The sequence below is a fragment of the Sceloporus undulatus genome, chromosome 3 (assembly GCF_019175285.1).
Source record: "Sceloporus undulatus isolate JIND9_A2432 ecotype Alabama chromosome 3, SceUnd_v1.1, whole genome shotgun sequence".
Taxonomy (NCBI): Eukaryota; Metazoa; Chordata; class Lepidosauria; order Squamata; family Phrynosomatidae; genus Sceloporus; species Sceloporus undulatus.
Window position 1 is genome coordinate 171,295,656 of NC_056524.1, and position 19,520 is coordinate 171,315,175.

Consider the following 19,520-nt stretch of genomic DNA (forward strand, 5'->3'; position numbering starts at 1 on the left):
TTTTGCGGGGGAGACAAGAATACATGCAAGTAATAATTGTGTTAGGATAAATAAATAGTCTGGCAGTCCTATTTTCCTGGTTTGGAGGTTTCCCAATTCAGCAAATCATTATGGGCTTATGAATAAGCTTATTTAAGTCTGTGTGACATATTGTTTTGGACAGATTGGCACTTTAGATTGGTATCTGATGAAATCTCTTAAAAGCAGGTTATTCCTACATGCCTTTTGGCTCCTGCTGCATAGCATTCCAGCTACTGTATGCCCTACTTTATAATTCTTCCCACTGTATAGCCATTGTGTTATGTTTTGTATACTTGAGATAAATGTTGGCATTTATGTGTTTACACAGACATGTTGACTTTGAAAATTTGGAACATCACTATATGTATCTGTTTTGTTTATTTACAACATATGCATTTTACACAATCATGTTAGCATTCTGTAGATGTGATCAATACTGTTATCCCGTAAGTTCTTTGATCAATGTTGGTTCAAGATTGACAAGTCCTAACCCAGTGTTTTTTATGCCCTTCTCCTTATGCTTTCAAATGACTAGGCAATTAACCTTCTAGGCACACAGCAGAATAGTAGCAAAACCCCAATTAACTTTGCCTCTATTTATACATATGCATGCTGTGCCTCTTTGGTCTCCCTTGGTGCACGGAAGGGAATGTGGTAAAAGTAATCTGCCTTGAACTAAGCGTGTATAAATGGGGGGGAAGTATTGCTGATCTAAAATGCTGAATGCACAGAACTGATGACAAACAGTCCTTGAATTAAGTGCCCTCTTCATTGGCCTGTTTTGGCAGCAAACAACCCTATTTACTCTCATTAGGAACTAAAGCACCATCCACCTCTTTGGTGACAATGTGGCTAAGTCACAGTTCTCTTCCTCTTTTCCCCACTATACTAGATTTCATTCAGCCTCATCCTTTCTCCTGCATTATGCCAAAACAAGAACCCAAACAAAACCCCAGTGATCTTGGATTCTTCAAAATTCTGTAGTAATTCTGTCCAGAAAGAGCCCCTTCTTTCATGGGCAGAATCTGGCAGAGAGCTAGAGATTCCCAATAGGATCCGTAGTACATGTATGCACTTTATTTTCTCTGGACTGTGACAGGGCAGACAATTGTAGGTTTAGCCCAAGAGAATGTTCATTTAGCCCAGAGGATGCAGATGCTACAGAGAAGAGTTGTCTCATCAAAACTTTCCAGGGCTTGTAAAGGATTCTTTTTGGATGACCCCTTCTAGAATACCTCAGCAAGCCTGGCTTTGGCAACTCTCTCAGAGGGATTCTGGAGCTGTAGTCCCAAAAGGTAACTTTTCAGAGTTTTACTTTACTTTAGATATATTTATGTAGCCACTCTTGAAGGTATTCTTTCCCCTTTTCATTAACCTTCTCTCATGGTTTTCCCAATTTCTTTCTCACATTGTCCTGCAATGACACAAGGACATATCTGGAGCAGAACCAAGGTGATTTTTATATTGTATTTAATCTGATACTGTTTAGGATTTTCTCTGGTATTTTGGGAACACAGGAGTTTTTATGTAGTTGTATGCTTTATTTGTTTTTAACTTTTGTATGTTTTTAATTGGTTTTATCGTGTTTTAATGTTTCTTTTTAAATTTGTCTTGAACTTTTTATAAACATTTTTAATGTGTTATAGACGTTGCCTTGGGTCCTGGCTGGGAGAAAGGCAGCATAAAAGCAAATACAACATCCCCATGGAGACACAAGGAATAGGGAAGAGAAATGAATGAGAAGTAACTGGAATTTAAGTATTTGAGGAAGTCAGCTCAGTCTATGAAGCTCATGCTACAACTTCTATCTTTCAGCTAGTCTCAAAATTGCGGAAAGATCCCTTTGCATGGAAATTTAAAGAAGCGTAAGCAGGGAGGACAACTTGTGGCTTTCCAGTGCGTTGGGCTGCAGTTAAAATCAGACATACCCAGCACAGCAAGTACTGAAAGCTGATGGGGGTTATAGTCCAACGACATTGGAGGGACACAGATTTTGCATCCCTGCATTAAGAACATACTTTGTAATATGGATGATGTCATGAAGACAGTAATGCTTCTTCCACTGTTACTGCTAGTGAGTAATTTGCTGTAACTGTGCAGTGTGAATGTAATCTAGGTGTTACTGCTATAGATATACTTTATGCCAGTGGGTTCACGTAGTCAGTTACTAAAAGTTGAGTGAACAAATGGAGGTGAAATTAATATTGTCGGGAGGGAATAATAGAATATTTTCTTGTCTCTGTCCCCTCTCCCTTCAAATATAAGAATGCACAATCTCTAGCTTTAATGATTCATCATTATTATATTTGGAATAAAACCCTTTTGTTTCTATTGTGTTATTTTTAAAGAAAAAAAAAACCAGTGTAGTGCCTGCAAGTCTATTAAGCCTGAAATGTACGCATACTTTATCAAAGGCTGAATGTTCAATTTTTATTTCATTGCAACCTCCTTTGAGGCTACAGAGCTACATGGAGAAACATGGAGACAGAGAGTACTCCAGAAGAAGGCACAAACGGCCAAAACCAAACCAAACCAAACCAACCCAAGAATGTATAGCAATGAAAGAAATGGTAATGAAATGGGAGACTTACGGTGACTTTTGGGTTCACTTGCAATCTTTATCTGTTAGGGAAATGAAGTTGGAGAAAAAAAAGTTGAAAAAATGAGGATGTGTCACATGAAGATGGGCAATAAAAGAAAACAAAAGGCGACTGGCAGCCCTGGTAAATGTAAAGGAAAAAGGTAGAGGAAGACTGTATGCTACAGGCAGAATGAAGCTGCATATAAACTATAAGCATTAGTGGCTCACACACATTCCTCCACAACCTTTGTACTCAAGCAGCTGTACTTTTGCATCTGCTCAAAACACCAGGAAGCAATCCCTGTAATGTTATAGCTACATCATCATCCTAAACGGCACAGATACATCATCACTATGCACAAGCTGATGGCTAATGTATATATGAACATAGCAGATGTATAAGCATGATTAGATATCCTACTTTATAGAGGACAGCCCATTATTTGAAAGACGTTCAGAGACATTTTCTCTTTTTAAGGCACCTTCTGTATGAACTCAGTCCAAGCTCTAATCTCTAATTCTCTAATCAGGGCCACACGACTTCAGAAACATCAAGCAGACCACTGCCTATTGGTTATCCGTGGCAGACTATTTGGGGGCTTGATAAACCTCCTCATGCCAGAATATATGGCTTCTGGGGACACATTTTGGCTTGGTAAGTAATAAGATGTGTAGCCCAACTATATGGGGGCACTACAAATCTAAGGGTGTATTCAAAGCAATGGTTTTTCCATGCCATTTGCTACTGATGGTCATGCAGGGAGCTGACACCTTTACTATGGCCTGAGATATGTTATGGTCCTTGTTTACTGCCCCACTTCTGGTCTCTCTGCACCCTCTCCCCTCCACAAAGCTTGTAATGTTTCTCATTAAGGGAGACATACAGCTTCCTGCAACTCATCCAGCTAGAAGTGTTGAGATGCAAGTATCTTGCTCTCTCACCTTCGTGACCCATACCTTTTTGTTTTATGTGATCAATTGTGCCTCTGCACTCAACTCATTCACAACAGCCACCTGGTCAGTTTCTCCTGCAGATAGCTAAACCGAGCTATTTCACCATCCTGTTTGCAAATCCCTTCTTTTTTCTTCCCTTTGTTGAACACAATACATATTTTGCAGAACTGGTCCAGAAGTGCTTAGGTGCAATCGTGTGAATTAAGCATTGTTTAAACACACACACACACAAACACACACACAGTTATCACATAATGGGAGAAGGAGGCACATATTAATGAGACTCATGAGAATGAGAAACAAGTCATAGTTAACACAGGCAAGATGCCTAAAAGGAAGGAGGGGAAGAGCTTGGAAAAGTTAATTTCTTGGGCTACAGATTCTTCTCATGCAGCCAGATTTTGGGAGTTGTAGTCCAAAAGGTAACTTATCCAAACTCTAGAACAATAAAGCAAACCCTGAACTGAAATGTTACAAGCATATTGGTCCAAGAACATCCATAACCAGGGAAACTCTCTATGTCCTTTCCCCCCTTCTCCTATTGGGAAAAACATTTTAACATTGTATCTTAACCTATCACAATTTCTAAGGGAGATCTCAGAAACCCAGTTGCATTCCATGCTTTCAACAATATGTGGAGAAGTGTCTGTGACACTGAGTTGCATCATGAGTTCCCAGGGCTCCACGGAGGGCATGCTGAAATATTTACATTGTCAGTTTGTTGCCACTACATTAAGAATTTTCCTTTAGAGAGTATGCACTGAGGCTATCTAAGACCCATAGGAGGGAAGGCAGCCAAAGGTGTTGGCTTGTGTGTTCTTGCAGAACCCTTTCTCTGAGCCCCCACTCCACTTTGTGGTTTTTTTCCCTCTTTTACTTAACCCATCTCAAAGTTTTTGCAGTGGTGAGCAATTCTATCTCCCTCAATATTTTTGGCCTAACATTCTGATCAGCCCTAGTTAACAAACTGATTATGGGAGGCGTAGCCCAAATTACATGGTAGGCCAGTTATCTACATCTGGCTTACAGGGTTCATGGATTTTAATGGATTCTTATCCTCACACAAATATGTATAGATTGGCACTTAGCTAGGCACCTGGATCAAACAATGTGAATCTCAGTCAGAGGCAACCTTCATCTGAATCACATGGAACAAGAAATTCAATCTTCCCAACCCACCATGTCTTTGGAATATCAATCCTAGATAACGGATAACAACCCACTTGGGAGGGAAGAACAAGTATTTGGGCCATACATTGCTAATTGTATGATCTGCAACAACTATTCAAGCCCTTTCTGAAGACGAACAAATGGATAGATTAATACAGAGATTGCTGGAAAGCCCCACTTCTCTCCCAGCCCTTTGAAAGTTACATGGTTGAAGTACTGATTGGAGTGTTTAGGGGGAGATGGCTCAAGACCAGCAGCCCTTGCCTCTCAGTGCATTGCTGCTTGTTTTCTTCTCAGCACCTTTTGACTGCTAAGTGTTAATCGCCAACAGCAGGCAGGCAAGCTGGCACAGCACACAGCTTGATTCTGCCTGCAAACTTCACCCAACCTCAGCTGTCACGATGCTTTAATTTTCCCCAGCAATGAGCTTCTCCAGAGCCAGCAGCTACAAAAGGGCAAAATGCTTTTTGTAAAATGAAAAATGTTTTTGAAACCATATTTCTGTACAGGATTCTTCCTGCTCCTCCTCCTTTCTCTGCCAGCATGGGTCAATCTACTGATTTCATTGAAGATGACACGCAAGCAGTCATACAGCAAGGGCACAAGGTAAGAGTGCAGCACGTTGTAGGGGCTGACATTCTGGGAGGACAGGATTCAGGCCCAGGGAAAAATAACCAAAGTAAGGCATCTCAATTGAAATCCACATGGCAACAGCAGGTGGCAGCACTGACACATTTTAAAAGATAGGATTAGAAAACTGAATCTTCCCTCTTAAATAAGGATATTTTTGTAGCAATGTTTGATTATTTCGGGAAAGAGGGCAAGGAATATACCAAGTCACCTGGTTTCTCAACTGTACTTGAACCTTGGAGTAGAAATAGTCAGGTAAAGTTCATTCACTTTATGCTTTCTTTGATGCCACTCAACTACAGCCTCTCATTGGCTTAACTACTGTTATATCATGAAATGTTTATTGTTAAAGAAAGAACAATGAAAAATTGCCACACAGTATGTGTCTCTGACCTAAGAAATGTCCTAAAGGACGAAAAGTGCATGCTGGAGGTTGGTTAAAGGAATCAGACAAGTCTTGCAGTCTTCAGGAGCATGAGTTAGAGGAAAATTAAAACTAAAGGTTGAGTGTTTAGATTTCACATTGATTGGGAGTAGCCAAGCAGTGGATTTTAGGAATCCAGTGATTTATTCCTCATCAACCTGTGATGGGGACCAAAAAGTTTTCTTCTGACAGGAGGAGTACAAAAGTGTTTGGTGTATCTTTTTGTCTGACCTTTCGGGGGAACCACTTCTGTGCAAAATAAGTTTTCCCCCACAAAATAAACTTTCTGCACATATTTAAAATTTACTATTTTATTTTTCTGCTGTTGCTGCTGCTGACAGAAAAAAGCTTTGACTTTTTTGCTCTTGCATAGGGACAACAAATCTGGTGGCTGGCAATTTTTTTGATTTTTTTTCTTCAACATGCCAAAAATGAGTTTTAAAGGAAGAATCAATAATGATGGAGTATAAGGTTCCTCTTTATTCCAATTGGACAAGATACTATTTTACACTTCCTTTAGTCTGTAATGTCTATTTCTTCCTTCCACATATCAAAAAGAGAATGCAGAATCTCTTCCTGCAGTCACCCTCTTTAATCTGTACGAATATAAATGCCCTTACCACCATGCCTTCTGAATGACAGCATGGAATACATGAAGAATAGTTTTTATACTTGCTTTCAGAAGATTCACATTCAATGTCAGGAACCAAGCCCAATCAATAAATGTGGTCTTTCATCTACTTGACCTTTCTTGTACATTTCCCAACAGTTCTCTCAATGTGTTTTTGTATTATAGAAACTAAAAGTATCCAAGTGTATCATTCCTAACATCTCTTATAGCAGGGTAAGAATCATAGGGTTTTCCGAATACTGCTGGACTGTAACTCCAATTAGCCCAGCCAGCATAGCCAGTTGCACTCCAAACAACTTCTGAATGGCTGCATATTCGCCACCCCTGCACTAAACCGAAGGCTCAAACATATTGAATAACTGGAATATCCATTGACTTCTGCGTTAGTCATGAATATCAGTCTTTCAAACCAACTTTCAAGAACAACTTGAACTCTTGCAGTCTTGCTATACCTATTCACAGACCAATCCTAAGCATGTCTGCTCAGTAAGACTTCCACTTATTCACTAGGATGATGGTGTAAGTCAAACCCAGAGGTCATGTGCTGCTTTACACATTATATAAGCCTTCCCCAATCTGGCACCCTACAAATTTATTGAACTGCAATTCACATCACCATGGTCCACCAGACATGCTGGCTGGGGATGGTGGAAGTTGCAGTCAATCTTATCTGGAGGGCTCCAGGGAAGGGTGTCAAACTCAGATTTGCTGTTGAATATATACTCAACAGGGAACTGTAATCACTCACAAGCAGATATTTTTAAATCACAGTCATGGTTAAACACATCAAAGTATGAATTGTGAAGAGGCCATAGAACTCATCTTGAGTGACAGTAGACTATCATAAGTATTTATTTATTTAGTACCATATTTAAGTACCATAAATAACTACCATAAATAAATACTGATCCTCTAGATCCTCTGCTATGTTCATCTGCAGAATGTCTCATAGGTAAATATGGGGGAAACACATTGATCCAACATTGCTTAGGGTTGACTTCAGACTTGCCTTCTCTTTCCCTCTTGCCTACATTAGCTACAGCAAATGGACTTACTTTGCATACAGAGTCCATCGGTGCAGTTCTTGGAGTCAAGCAACACTCCACTGCAGTCTTTGCCTCCATTTTTGGGAGATGGGGCCATACACTCTCTGCTCCTCCAGTGTGTGCATTCTGTGCTACAGGCAGACCATTTGCTCCATTCTGTCCAAGCACCATCTACTGCACTCCAGAAAAAAAAAGACAGCCAAGCACAGAAAGAAAAAAGACATCAGAGACCCACAGGGACAAGGTGGAGGGGTGGGGAAACAACAGGAAAACAATTTCTTGCAGGACCGACTATCTATCTATTGAAGCATTTGCAACACTGCCCAAATAACTCCTGATTTGAACACAATGGCACTTTCTGACAGGTGCGACCCAATGGAAAGTTTATAAAAGTTCAAAATAACCGCAAATGAATTTTCATGTGTGGTGGTCATACAGGCATTACTTTCACCACATACATACATTTTAGAAAACCATGGTGAATGTTACTTCCCACCATCTAAGCAGAGAGCAACATGTTTCTGTGTGCAGGCGTCTTGTCTGATTATCTATTCACAGGTTACATGTTATTTGCTGCACAGTGTTTCTGTGCAAGAATTTGCCTTGCCTGATGTTGCCCTTATGTGGCAGACTATACCAGCATGGTAAAGCCTTCAGGCACAAACAGCATTGTGAGCTTCATTTGAGCATTCAGAACTCTTCACATGCTTTTTCTCAGCAATCCTTATGACCAACTTGTAGTACAATACAATTATCCCCCCACTGCTTAATAACAGAGTGAGTTGAGAGACTGTGGTTTGCCCTAGGCTAAGTACAGAGTTAACAGGGTGCTTTAAGTTCTGAAATGGGAACTTCAGTCTAAAAGTGCTGCACCATTTGTTCTTAATGCAATTATTCATAAAATGTAAGTTCAAAAACAATATGAAATGTAATATATTTGATTAGTAAATTGTATTGTAGATCCTGGATCATCTGGGAGTCAAACTTCCCATCATGAAGTACATTTTTATTTTTTGTTTACATCAAAAAAGAGCAACCAGACACAAAATGTGCTGAATTTTATATGAATTTTTCTTTTACTTTACGTTTTTTTAACTGTACTTCTTCATAGTACTGTTGATCCTAGTTCTCCACTCATCCTCTGGGCTAGATCCATTATGAAGCTGTTCTTTTCCCCTGCACTTTGCAACAACACATCTTGATACTAAGCAGATGTTGTGATGTTAGCCATTCTTTCTCTAAATTGCAAGTCTTTTTTGGACTGTGACTCAATAGAACACACACTAAATTCTGTGTCAACTGAGATGTTGGATGTCTTCCCTCACTGCCTAATATCTTACGATGGTTCTAATTGAGTAATGAGCTATTCTGAATAAATGACATTTGGAAATGGGCAGCTTGTTTTCTAAAGCAGGAATGGTAACTTTTTGTTATTTTTTCCTCTGGCTGCTTCAAATACACTGAACTTTCTGCACAAGCTACAGTGTTTAAACTTAACTGGCTAAATGTTCAAGTCTGTGAAATAGCTTAGCCAATGTGACTGTTGAATAATGTACTGTATTCTTCATCTTATTCCAGATAAACATTGCCGAATTAAGTCAGAACTGAGATGGGAATGTCAGTCAGACAAGCCCATAGGTATTGGCAGATCTTCTAAAAGGATCTCTGAGCTATCTTTGCTTCTTTGGATCAAAACAATGAGTAACAGCAACCATCCTCCATGTAATAGCTGGCTTTACTGGCAATGCACACTGTCATGTGAGAAAAAGGACAACAGAAGGGAGGGGGGAGTAGACATTAAGTCACATGAATTACAGCTTTTAAGGTCTCCAAAACATAAAGGCAAAGAAATGTGAATAGTCATCCATAAAAAGGTGGTGACTGTCCACTGGTGCACAGCCTGCTTGTTCTGGGGAGCAAAGGGACAGGTTGACTTTGCTCCTGGACACAAGTGGCACAAAAGAACCTTTGTTTTATTCAGGTAAGCCTCCTCTTCTACGAACTCCCTTAAGCCCCAGGAACTGTCTCAAATGACCAGTTCTTTGTCCCATACACAGGAAATATAATACAATACAGTCTTTTTGGTACCAGCCCCAAAACTCTGAATCATAGGATCACAGAATTATAGAGTTGGAAGAGACCACAAGGGCTATCCAGTCCAACACCCTGCCATGCAGGAATACACAATCAAAGCACCCCCAACAGAGGGGTATCTAGCCTCTTTTTAAAAACCTCCAATGAAGGAGGCCCCACCACTCTTTGAGGCAGCATATATCAAACAGCTCTTACCATCAGGAAGATCTTCCTAATGTTTAGGTGGAATTTCTTTTCATGTAGTCTGCATCTACTGCTCTGTGTCTTAGTCTCTAGAGCAGCAGAAAACAAGCTTGCTCCATTCTCAATTTGACATCCCTTCAAATATTTAAACATGGCTATTATGTTACCTTTTAACTTTCTTTTCTCTGGAGAGCCTTACTCATGGAGCTCTTTTTTATGTTTAGGCAGATGATGGAAATGCATCTATTCAACAAGCTTTTTATATCTAGGCTTTAGCTCTTTTAAAGTGTTTTTCCCTTGATACTACAGCTCTACAAACTTATGTCAATGACAGATAGTGTATAATTTGATATGTTTTAAATTATTTTATCTGGTTATTGTTACACTGTTTGTGGGTGTATGTTTCTTTTGTTAATTGTTTTGAGTATACTTATGCATATAAAAACAGGAAATAAACTATATTCTATTTCCATCACCATTACCATTATCTAGAAAATGCCTCTCTTTCCTTATAAAGCTTTTACTCCAGTTCTGAACAATCCAGACATAATAGAATCCCTTGATGGCAAACCAAACCACTGTAAAAGCCCAGGGCAAGAAAACAGAATGCTTCTCTATATTAATGCTCAATTAATCAAAGTTATTCTAGTTTCCTTCAAGTAGGAAGACAGCTTTATCAGGAAATAGTACCTAGGATAACTATTTTTGATATGCAAGTGTAAGTGCCAGTTTGTGTGACTAAAATGGTACCACTCACATACCAGGGAAAAAAAATCAGTTGGGTTGTGGAAACCCAGGCTTTGGAGAAATATACTGTATATACTCATGTATAAGTCAAGAAATTTAGGTTGAAAATTTAATCCCAAAACCTTAGTCAACTTATCTACGGGTCAATGTAAGTACTGTATTTTAATGGCAGGTGTTTGATCTTCCCTGGAAGCAGTGACCCCCTTCTACTCTCTCATCCATCCAGTCTTTAGTATTTGCACAAATAGTTATGCCTGCTGGAATCCTCTAAGTTTTTTAGCATTGTTTTCCTTTACTTTGTCCCTAAATTTTACCCTCGACTTATCCATGGGTCATAGCAAAATCCATAATTTTGGTCCCAAAACGTGCCCTCAATTTATATGTGAGATCAACTTATAATTGAGTATATATGGTAGCTAACATAAAAACATCCTAAGAAAGGCCCTGGGCATCTGAGGGACACTCCAAGGAGGATTGGGCATGGACAACTTCAGTGGGCATGAGGGGAAAAGACAGAAGCTGGAGAAGAGATTGATGGAATTGTACACTCTCACAAAATGCATGGCTTGCTGGCTTGAAAAGTGAACAGGACCACTTTGCACTTTAACACTGACAGGATCTACATTTCTTATCAATCTTATTCCTCATTGTCCATTATGTGCTTCTTTGGCCAGGTCCACCAGAGGAATATCGCTCAACCATTCAAAGTGAAAATGATCCTGCATGGAAGAAGCAAGTACAGGACTCGTCATGTACAGAATCTGGATCCAGGGTCCACTTACCTGGGCACATAGTGGTACAGGCAAGCTTCTGGAAGGACTGTCCATCACAAACAGAGCCACCATTAAGAGGAACTGGATTGGTGCAGGTCCGGGTGCGCTTCTGCCATCCACGGCCACAGCGATTGCTGCACAGAGACCATTCTGACCAGGTTGACCAGCCCCCATTCACTATGAGCAGAGAAGGAAATGCAAACAAATATTTTGACATAATAGAATTATAAATGGAAAGAAAACAAGAGGTGAGTGACTGTAAAACAGCAATACCAACCTAATCCTTAGAACTACTTTTTCCTTTGGCCAGTCCTTGAATTGCAATGGCAGTAGGCAAATGCAATGTGCCTAGGGAACAACTGTCTGTTCCTGGCACTAATTCCAGGGGCCACACACGAAAAAATAAAAAATTTCAAAGCAAATTTAGAAGTGGTCAGAAGTGTATTTCTGTGTTTGAAAAGCAAATCAATAATGTGTAGTAATGTACTCTGTTAAAATAGAATACTAAGACAAATAGGAAAATGTGCAACCCCCAGATTACTGAGTGGAAGAATTAAACTGTTAAGAATGCTTTCGAATTAGTTATTTGTTTTTGTTGGAAGATTTTTTGCATTCTCTTTCTACCTCCTTAGATAGATAGGGATTTCCTGCATGCAAATCCCTCCCTCTCTCTGTCTCATTCAAGCTAACCATGTGACTTAGGTCATTCTCCCTTTGGGACTAACAGACATTCTCTCAAAGATTCCTCCTGAGCTGTTGTATTTCCATCTTCCTGTTCTCTCAACTTTCTTTGGAAAGATATCCAGATAAATATTTCTCTTACCTGAACTATTCACTAGCTAGATTAGGATATAGCTTCTATGTAGAGATTAAACTACAAACTATGTGTTTGTTGTTTTTTGAAGTCAGTCTCAGTTCTAAGGAAAACATCGTTAGACAAGAGCACATTTCTGTTACTCTGAAAATTTAAAGCTAGATGCTAACAGGCTTGGCTTTAACATTTTGGTATTCAATATTTTTGCTTCCTTAGCAAAGGCTGAAGCCTTAGGAAACTTAAATTACCCCACAGTTTTGAACATCTCTCTTCCCACAGTATATGCTACTTCGGTCAAACAAGAAGTCCATACCATAGACAATCACAGTGGCTGTGGTACTCCTCCGTTTGGCCACAATATTCTTGGCCACACAGGTATAGTTGGCAGTGTCAGAAAGTCGTGCCTGCTTGATGATGAGGTTATGGTCAATGGTTATCAGGAAGTTAGTGTCTTGTGAAGAGTCAATCACATCCTCATTCCTTAGCCATTCCACCTTAAGGGGTAAACGGAAAAAGATAAATAGGAAGAGGAGGGATGGTGTGGTGGGACAGGGAGAAGACAAGGAAAGGTGAAGGAGACAAACAATTAACACTTCTCATCGGAATTTTTTTTAATGTATTTTACATGTACTTCTTGTGTAAACATGCAATGATACATAAAGGTGAACAGCACATGGTCCTCAAGATAATGAAATATATTTTCTGTGCACAAAATAATCACATACAAATTTCTCAGGGAATAAGTCCTGAACTGCAAAGATTCTTGTCAGTCCAGGAATCATTTCATCAGGCTATCTTGACATTCAAAAACTTGTATTTCAACCATTTTTGAAGAATATTCTTTCCTTTCCATTCCAGTCTGTCCCATTATTCTATTCTAGTCTTTACCAATGCCAGTATACAATATATACAGGACTAGACCTAGATTAGGTGGGGTGAAGCAGCTGCCTCAAGTTGCAAATTTTGGGAACCATAAAAGGACAGCAAATGCTTAGCTATTTACTTCAAAATTATTGTATTTTTTTTTTTACTGCCAGGGATACAGGGGTACCTATAAAATTATTTGATGTACTGAAATAAATGGCTGGCTGGGGTGTTCTGGTACTTGACTTGGGGAAGGGGGCATTATTTGGTGTTCTTCCTCAGGGGGAAAAATGCTTTGGGACAAGACTGAAAACATCCTCCCTCATCTTGTGCTGGTATGTACAAGGTCCTAAATAGAATAAATAAATGAACAAGTATATAGTGGCTTAATAAATGAAGTTACATAGGAGTTGTATCATTCATCATATTATATATATATATTTTCTTTTTAAAAAGTATCTGTTAATCTAGAAAACCTCAGTGCTTCACGACACCTGCGTTTGGCTCACTGTTCAAGAAAGGACAGTCTTCCTTACACAGAAATTTTCTATTTTTAATTTTGTTCCCATCTGCCATACCAGCTGGGTCTGGAATGGCCTAATTCTACCACCTCACCATTTGTAAGCAAGGGAGGAGGCCAGGCATATACTGGATTAATTTGTTTGTCACATTTGTACCTTGCTCTTCCCTCCACCAAGCAGCTGAAACCAGCAGTTTTAACCTGATAATAGCCCTCTAAAACAAGGGAGGGTGAGAGTGTGATGTTGCAAAGGACGTATGGGAGAGTGAGCAATATGGCACCCTCCCACATGCCAATGTCTGAGGTGGGCACCTCTTTGTACCTAAGGGTCAGGCCTGCCAGTGATAGAATCTGCCTTTTGAGAATTGTAGCCAGCATTTTTTTCACACTCTGTAATCTTCAAGAAAGGTATGTGAGCTAGAGTTTCCCAGCTCCTAGCCAACAACCAGCCATTACACCACCCTGCCTGTTTACACAGAAATTCTTGGTGTGTAAAGAGGTGGGGGAAGAAATGATGGACTTTCACCCTGACACATCAGGAAAAATCTACGAGGGTTGATATTCCCAAGGTCTAATTGCTCCTCTCGCCCTTCCTCACTAGACATCCATTCATTCTTATGTTTTCTTTGCTAAATTCTGTCAGGGGTTAATGGCTGATCAGCCCATGTGGGAGGAAGAGAAGGCTGGGTTGAACAGGTGTGGAGGTTAAGTATGTTATTAGATGTCAGAATAACAGATCCGCTGCCTAAAATAAACACTTATGCTGAATAATGAAAGCAGACGGCCTCAGAGTGAAGCTATCCATCATGGTCCCAATCCAACATCAAGGGGCCGATTCATTTACCTTTCTGTCTTCATTTGCTGCCTATAAACAGGAAGTCTGTTAAGGTGCCAACACTCACAGCTGGAACTTTTACAGCAGTAGTAGAGAACAATGGGGCAGATGAGTGTGCCTTACAAGTTGCTGCATGTGTAAGTGAGGAGTGGGTGGCTGGACAGATATTTTGAGAGCAATGGTAGTTGCCTGTGATTTATGAATCATCCACGGTGGGAAAATTGCATCCTTGCCTATAATTATTCACCTTCATGAGGTGCCTTCTGGAAAGGCACAGATGTGACCAGCTGTGAGAGGAAGGCAGCAAGTTTCTTGTTACCAATGGACAGAAAATAGAAGTGGGGAGGGGGAGAGTAGACAGATTATCTCAGCAGCCACACTGCAGATCTACATGGCAGATTTTAAAAAGAAAGAAAGGAAAAGGCAGGAGATTGAAGACATTTCTGGATGGCTTTAAAGCATTTATTCTGGCATTTGTCTTAAGGAATGAGAAATAATACATTCAGCGAGAAGGCAACAATCACAGCTGGAGAGGAAGCAGCAGCCTAGCCTAGGAATGTAATTCTTCACCAATTTTCCTCGTGAAGGAAGCAACAAGTAATTTTAGCAATTTTCTTCCCACTGGAAGAAAGTCTGTGAAGGCTGGACTGGTTTTTTGAAGATAATTCCTAATTTGGGACTGAGGGACTAAACAGACCAGCATTATACACTGGCATGGGAGCGGCATGGGGGCATGGTGTACACATGCTGGCTGCCCCCATGCCAGCGTCACACTGAGTGCCCAACTGCATGGCAGGAGTTTCACGCACTACATTGGCGCAGCATTTATAAGCGCTGCACCAAAGGAGCACCGAAGAGCTATGGTGGTGGCGGTAAGGGGCCTTTTCCGTGGTGCAAAAAGCAGTCGCTTTCTCTGATTTCTCTTTGTGCCATGGAAAGTCCAGATCAGGGTGGCAGCATGTGGTTGCCACAGCCCCGATCCAGTGTTTCCAGAGGCAGCATGGAGCTGCTACTTAGGGGCCATCTGTTGAGTCTGCACAAAATTGACACATGGTTGTTTTGAGCAGAAAAAATCCGTTTCTGCCCAACAAACAGCCTTTTCTGAGGAGAAAATACTATTTATGCATGGGAATATGTAGAAATGACCACATGCAAATGTTGCACAGAATACGTCCCAAACTGTAAAGATTCTTGTCAGTCCAGGATTGTTCCCACCAGGGTTTCTCTACACCCAAGAAATACATTTTTCAACAATTCTTCCAAATATTTACAAATATTCTTTCATCTCTGGTACAACCAGTAAATCTCAGAGTGCTCTGCCAGTACAAGTCCAGACATTATTAGATTCAGAACACTCTTAGGATTGGCCCAAATTAGAGTTGCCACACACAAAAAAGACAGTGATTCTCTACTTTTAATAGCTTGTTGCATGCAAATTCAGTAGGTACAACTTCCATGACAAGTTTTTGATGCTTCTGAAAGTCCCATATGAACATTAAAGGTACAGGAGCCATGTCTTCCTTTCCATGTGGCCACCCTGAAATTAATACACACTTTTGAATTTGGGTTGTAGTTGTTTTTAGACTTAGGGCCTTTTCACATATAACACTATGATTGCACTTTAACAGCCATGGTCCCTTTTATGGAGTCCTGACGTTTGCAGTTTTGGCAGGGTTATTCAGAATTCTTTGACAGGGAGCTGTAGTACCTCCCCATACTACATACCCCAGGATTCCCTAAGATGGAACCGTGCCAGCTAAAGCAGAATCTTAGTGCCAGAGTTGTGTAATGTGAAAGAGCTCCTGATCTGGAGCTTCAAATTCTTTGCCACCATTTCTCCCATGCAGACTGTGCATCTGCTGGGCCCTTGTATCCTTTCTTTTCATTGCTCATGTCTGATTGGTCATTGACAGCTTTTTGCAGTGCATCTGCTCTGTGGTTGTTGAAGAATGGGATTTGGTTACAGATGCTGATTTAAAAAAGGGCGGTTCTGCCTTACAGAAGCAGATGCTCTTGGGATCGTTCCTGGTTCTATACCCTGCTCTAGAATGAATGTGTTGCTTGAAAAAGCAGGAAGTTCAGGAGAGTCCTCTGTACCTTTTTGCAGGGACTCTCTTTGCCTAATGAGTATTAGCAGTTTTTCACAGTGCCTCGGAAGGTACACTAACCCACAAATGCTTATTGGCAGTTTTGGCTGTATGCCTGGTCCACAGCCAGAGTTACCAGTCTGGAGAGGAAATAAAACTCCCCTGGCACAAATCCTATGATAATTCGCTGCCTCCTACAATCCTTGCAGAAGACAGTATTCTGCACTTCTGTGCTGTAGTTCCCCTTTGGAGGTGATGAGGAATACAAGACCAGAGCAAGCTGCCCCCATCCAATCTTCTTCCCCACAGCAGGGAAATATTTTTACATATACTGGAAAAAAGTTGCTTTTTGGATTGTGACTTTCAGAATTTCCCACCCAGCAGGACCAGTGGCCATAATAGCTGGGAAATTTTGGAAGCTGTAGGCCAAAAAAAGCAACTTTCCAAGCCTGGTGGAAAGTTTGAAAACTGAAGGGCAAATGTGATGGGGATGTGAACTGCTTGCCCTTTGTGTAGCACAGTTAAGCTGATAAAGAAGAAATTTAGGAAAAACTGGGCCAGCGGTGGTATTTAAGGCAAACAACTTGAACAAACTCTAATGGGATGATAAGAGGACACTAGAGGGAAATGATTCTACTTTGCAGCAAAAAAGACTGAGTGGTTCATGGAGGGCTTTAAGCATATAAACTGGATACACATAACAGACAATGCAACCTTATGCCTGTTGACAGATTAGGGAGATTATCACACTGGCAAAAAAAGACAAGAGCATACAGGTATGCTCCTGTCAATTCTGTGAAATAATGCAAAGATTATCACATAACGTTGCGTGACTTTGTGATTATCCTGCGAATAAAGAGGAATTCTATCATCACTTTTTATTCACAGGGATTTTCCATGAGTAAAAAGCGGTGCTAGAATTCCTCTTTATTCATGGGATAATTCTGGGATAATCGTGACATCACACAATATCGTGTGATAATCTTCGTGTTATTGCCCGATATTGACAAGAGCATACCTCTATTGACAGGAGCATACCGTCTTTTCTGCCGGTGTGATAATCTCCCAGGTTCCAGTAAACCACTTAGCAGACACATGCTTCTGAGTAAACTCACCAAGGATTGTCCTGCTTGCCTTCACCACTAAGGAGGTACACACCAGTCCTCAGCAAAGTTACTTTTTAAGACTACAACTCTCAGAATTCTCCAGCCAGTACAGCCAGTGACTCTTTATCTCCCCTGTTGGTGAAAGAGGCACTACAATCGGCCTTCCACATCTGCAGATTTGACTGTTGTGGATTTGATTATTCATGGATTTGCTTAATAGGTTCTCTCTATGTGACTCTATTGTCAATTTCTGCCAAAGGCCATGCAGGAGGAACTAGAGATTCTTAGAGAGAACATTTCTGTAGGCATTTGTAGGTCCACCAATGCAATTTTATGATCAACCTCTGGCAGAACTTGACCACAGAATTGCCCTGGAGGGCCTAGAGATCAGGGACGTAGCCAAGGGGGGGTTCTTGGGGTCCGGACCCCCCCTTCCATTAGAAAAATGAATGGTGTGTGCTGCTGCACCGCCGCACCCAAGCCCCATTATAATGGTGGCACTTGGTCTGGACCCCCCCTCTTCCCAAAATTCTGGCTACGTCCCTGTAGAGATTCCTAGAGAAGTGTTCTTTCAGGTAAAAAAAACCTCACTTTCATAGGAGTCTTGTGCCCTAACCCCAATGGATGTGGAAGGTCCGCTGTATATAAATGAAATCAAGAAACAAATAAATGGATACTGGCTGAGGGATTTTGTTTGCTCTAATAAATCCCCTCCCCCCCCAAGCTCTGCTGCAATGAACCTAATTGAAGGGGAGCAGTTGCAAAATACAGGTGCAGGGACACGGAGGAATACAAGTATCTCAGCTAATGAATGAGCCAAAGGCTATACATAACTTGGTATGTGGGGGAAATGGCATATATGTGCTTTAATAGTAATTGTAGACTGTATTTCAGATGAAGGAACTGGCAAAACTATCTCTAAGTATTCCTTGCCTAGGAAAACCCAATGAAATTAATTGGGTCACCGTAAGTAGACTGGCAACTTGAAGCTAGGTGTGCGCGCGCGCACACACACACACCAATAATTATCTCAGAAAGAGGTAGATATCACCTTGTGACAATAATCATACTTTCAGTTTCCCAGGTTCATCCCAAGGTGGCATCACAGTTGCCACCTGTCGCCTGGTTCACTCACCTCCGCAACTGGTACTCCCTCAGGGGGGCGGCACTGCAGTAATACTTCATGATCCAGTGGCACCTCTTTCCCAAGGGGCTCCTGGTCAAAGTTTTTCCTCAGGTCTAAGACAGGGAAACAAGCAAAGCCCCAACCCCACAAGCATTAACCACAAAGTTGCTTGCAATGCCTAACTCTTTCCCTCACAATGGAGGGACAGCAATATATCTGGAGTTTAGGGTAGCTGAAAAAACATTGAGCTCAAGGTGTACAAGTAATTTTCTCATATAGTGCACCTGACAACTTTCCCCAACAGGGCCAATTTATTCACAAGATTAGCCAACAATATCCATTACTGATAACTACAACATATGGGGAGGGGATGAAGGGAGTTATAGTCCAACATGTCTGGACTGGGATGAGTGGAGGAAGACAAACATATACAAACATATACAGAACATTGTAAAGGGCCAGACCTACAATACTGGAAGCACATTATCTTTGTTCTCTGCTTAAATCAACAAACTTTACACTACAACTGTATGCATGCCACATTTCTGTGGGGATACAGACAAAAGCTCATTGTAAAGTTTTGTTTGGAAGTGCCTTCTGGAATCTGAATGGCCACAGTAGTAGATGAATCAGATTGCCAGTGACTAGAGATTGATCTTTGTGTCCTTCTCCACAACTGGCAAAATGGGAAGAAACAAAACACAATTAAAAAGCAGATTTATACTGGTAAAGGAATGCAGTTTTCTGGCTACATAATTCAATTCTGTAGATTTTTATGTTATATTTTGCCCACACAGGCTGGATATAAAATTCTTTTAGCAATGTTGATGCTTCATTTTCAGTGTGACTACTGCATTTGAGTTTGCTCTGGCAGCAGGAAAGACCCCCCCCCTCTCTTGGGACCACTTCATATT

At 40.7% G+C, this 19,520-nt stretch overlaps 1 protein-coding gene across 2 annotated transcripts in view; it reads right to left on the bottom strand.

Moving 5' to 3' along the window:
• Positions 1–19,520, bottom strand: part of UNC5B (unc-5 netrin receptor B) — a 206,366-nt gene that overhangs the window by 26,318 nt on the left and 160,528 nt on the right. For both annotated transcript variants that reach the window (XM_042459922.1, XM_042459921.1), the window contains exons 4-7: positions 18,616–18,719; positions 12,382–12,562; positions 11,264–11,431; positions 7,467–7,631 (exon numbers count right to left, since the gene is read on the bottom strand). In XM_042459922.1, the coding sequence (XP_042315856.1) occupies positions 7,467–7,631; positions 11,264–11,431; positions 12,382–12,562; positions 18,616–18,719 (618 nt within the window). The remainder of the gene's footprint in view (positions 1–7,466; positions 7,632–11,263; positions 11,432–12,381; positions 12,563–18,615; positions 18,720–19,520) is intronic.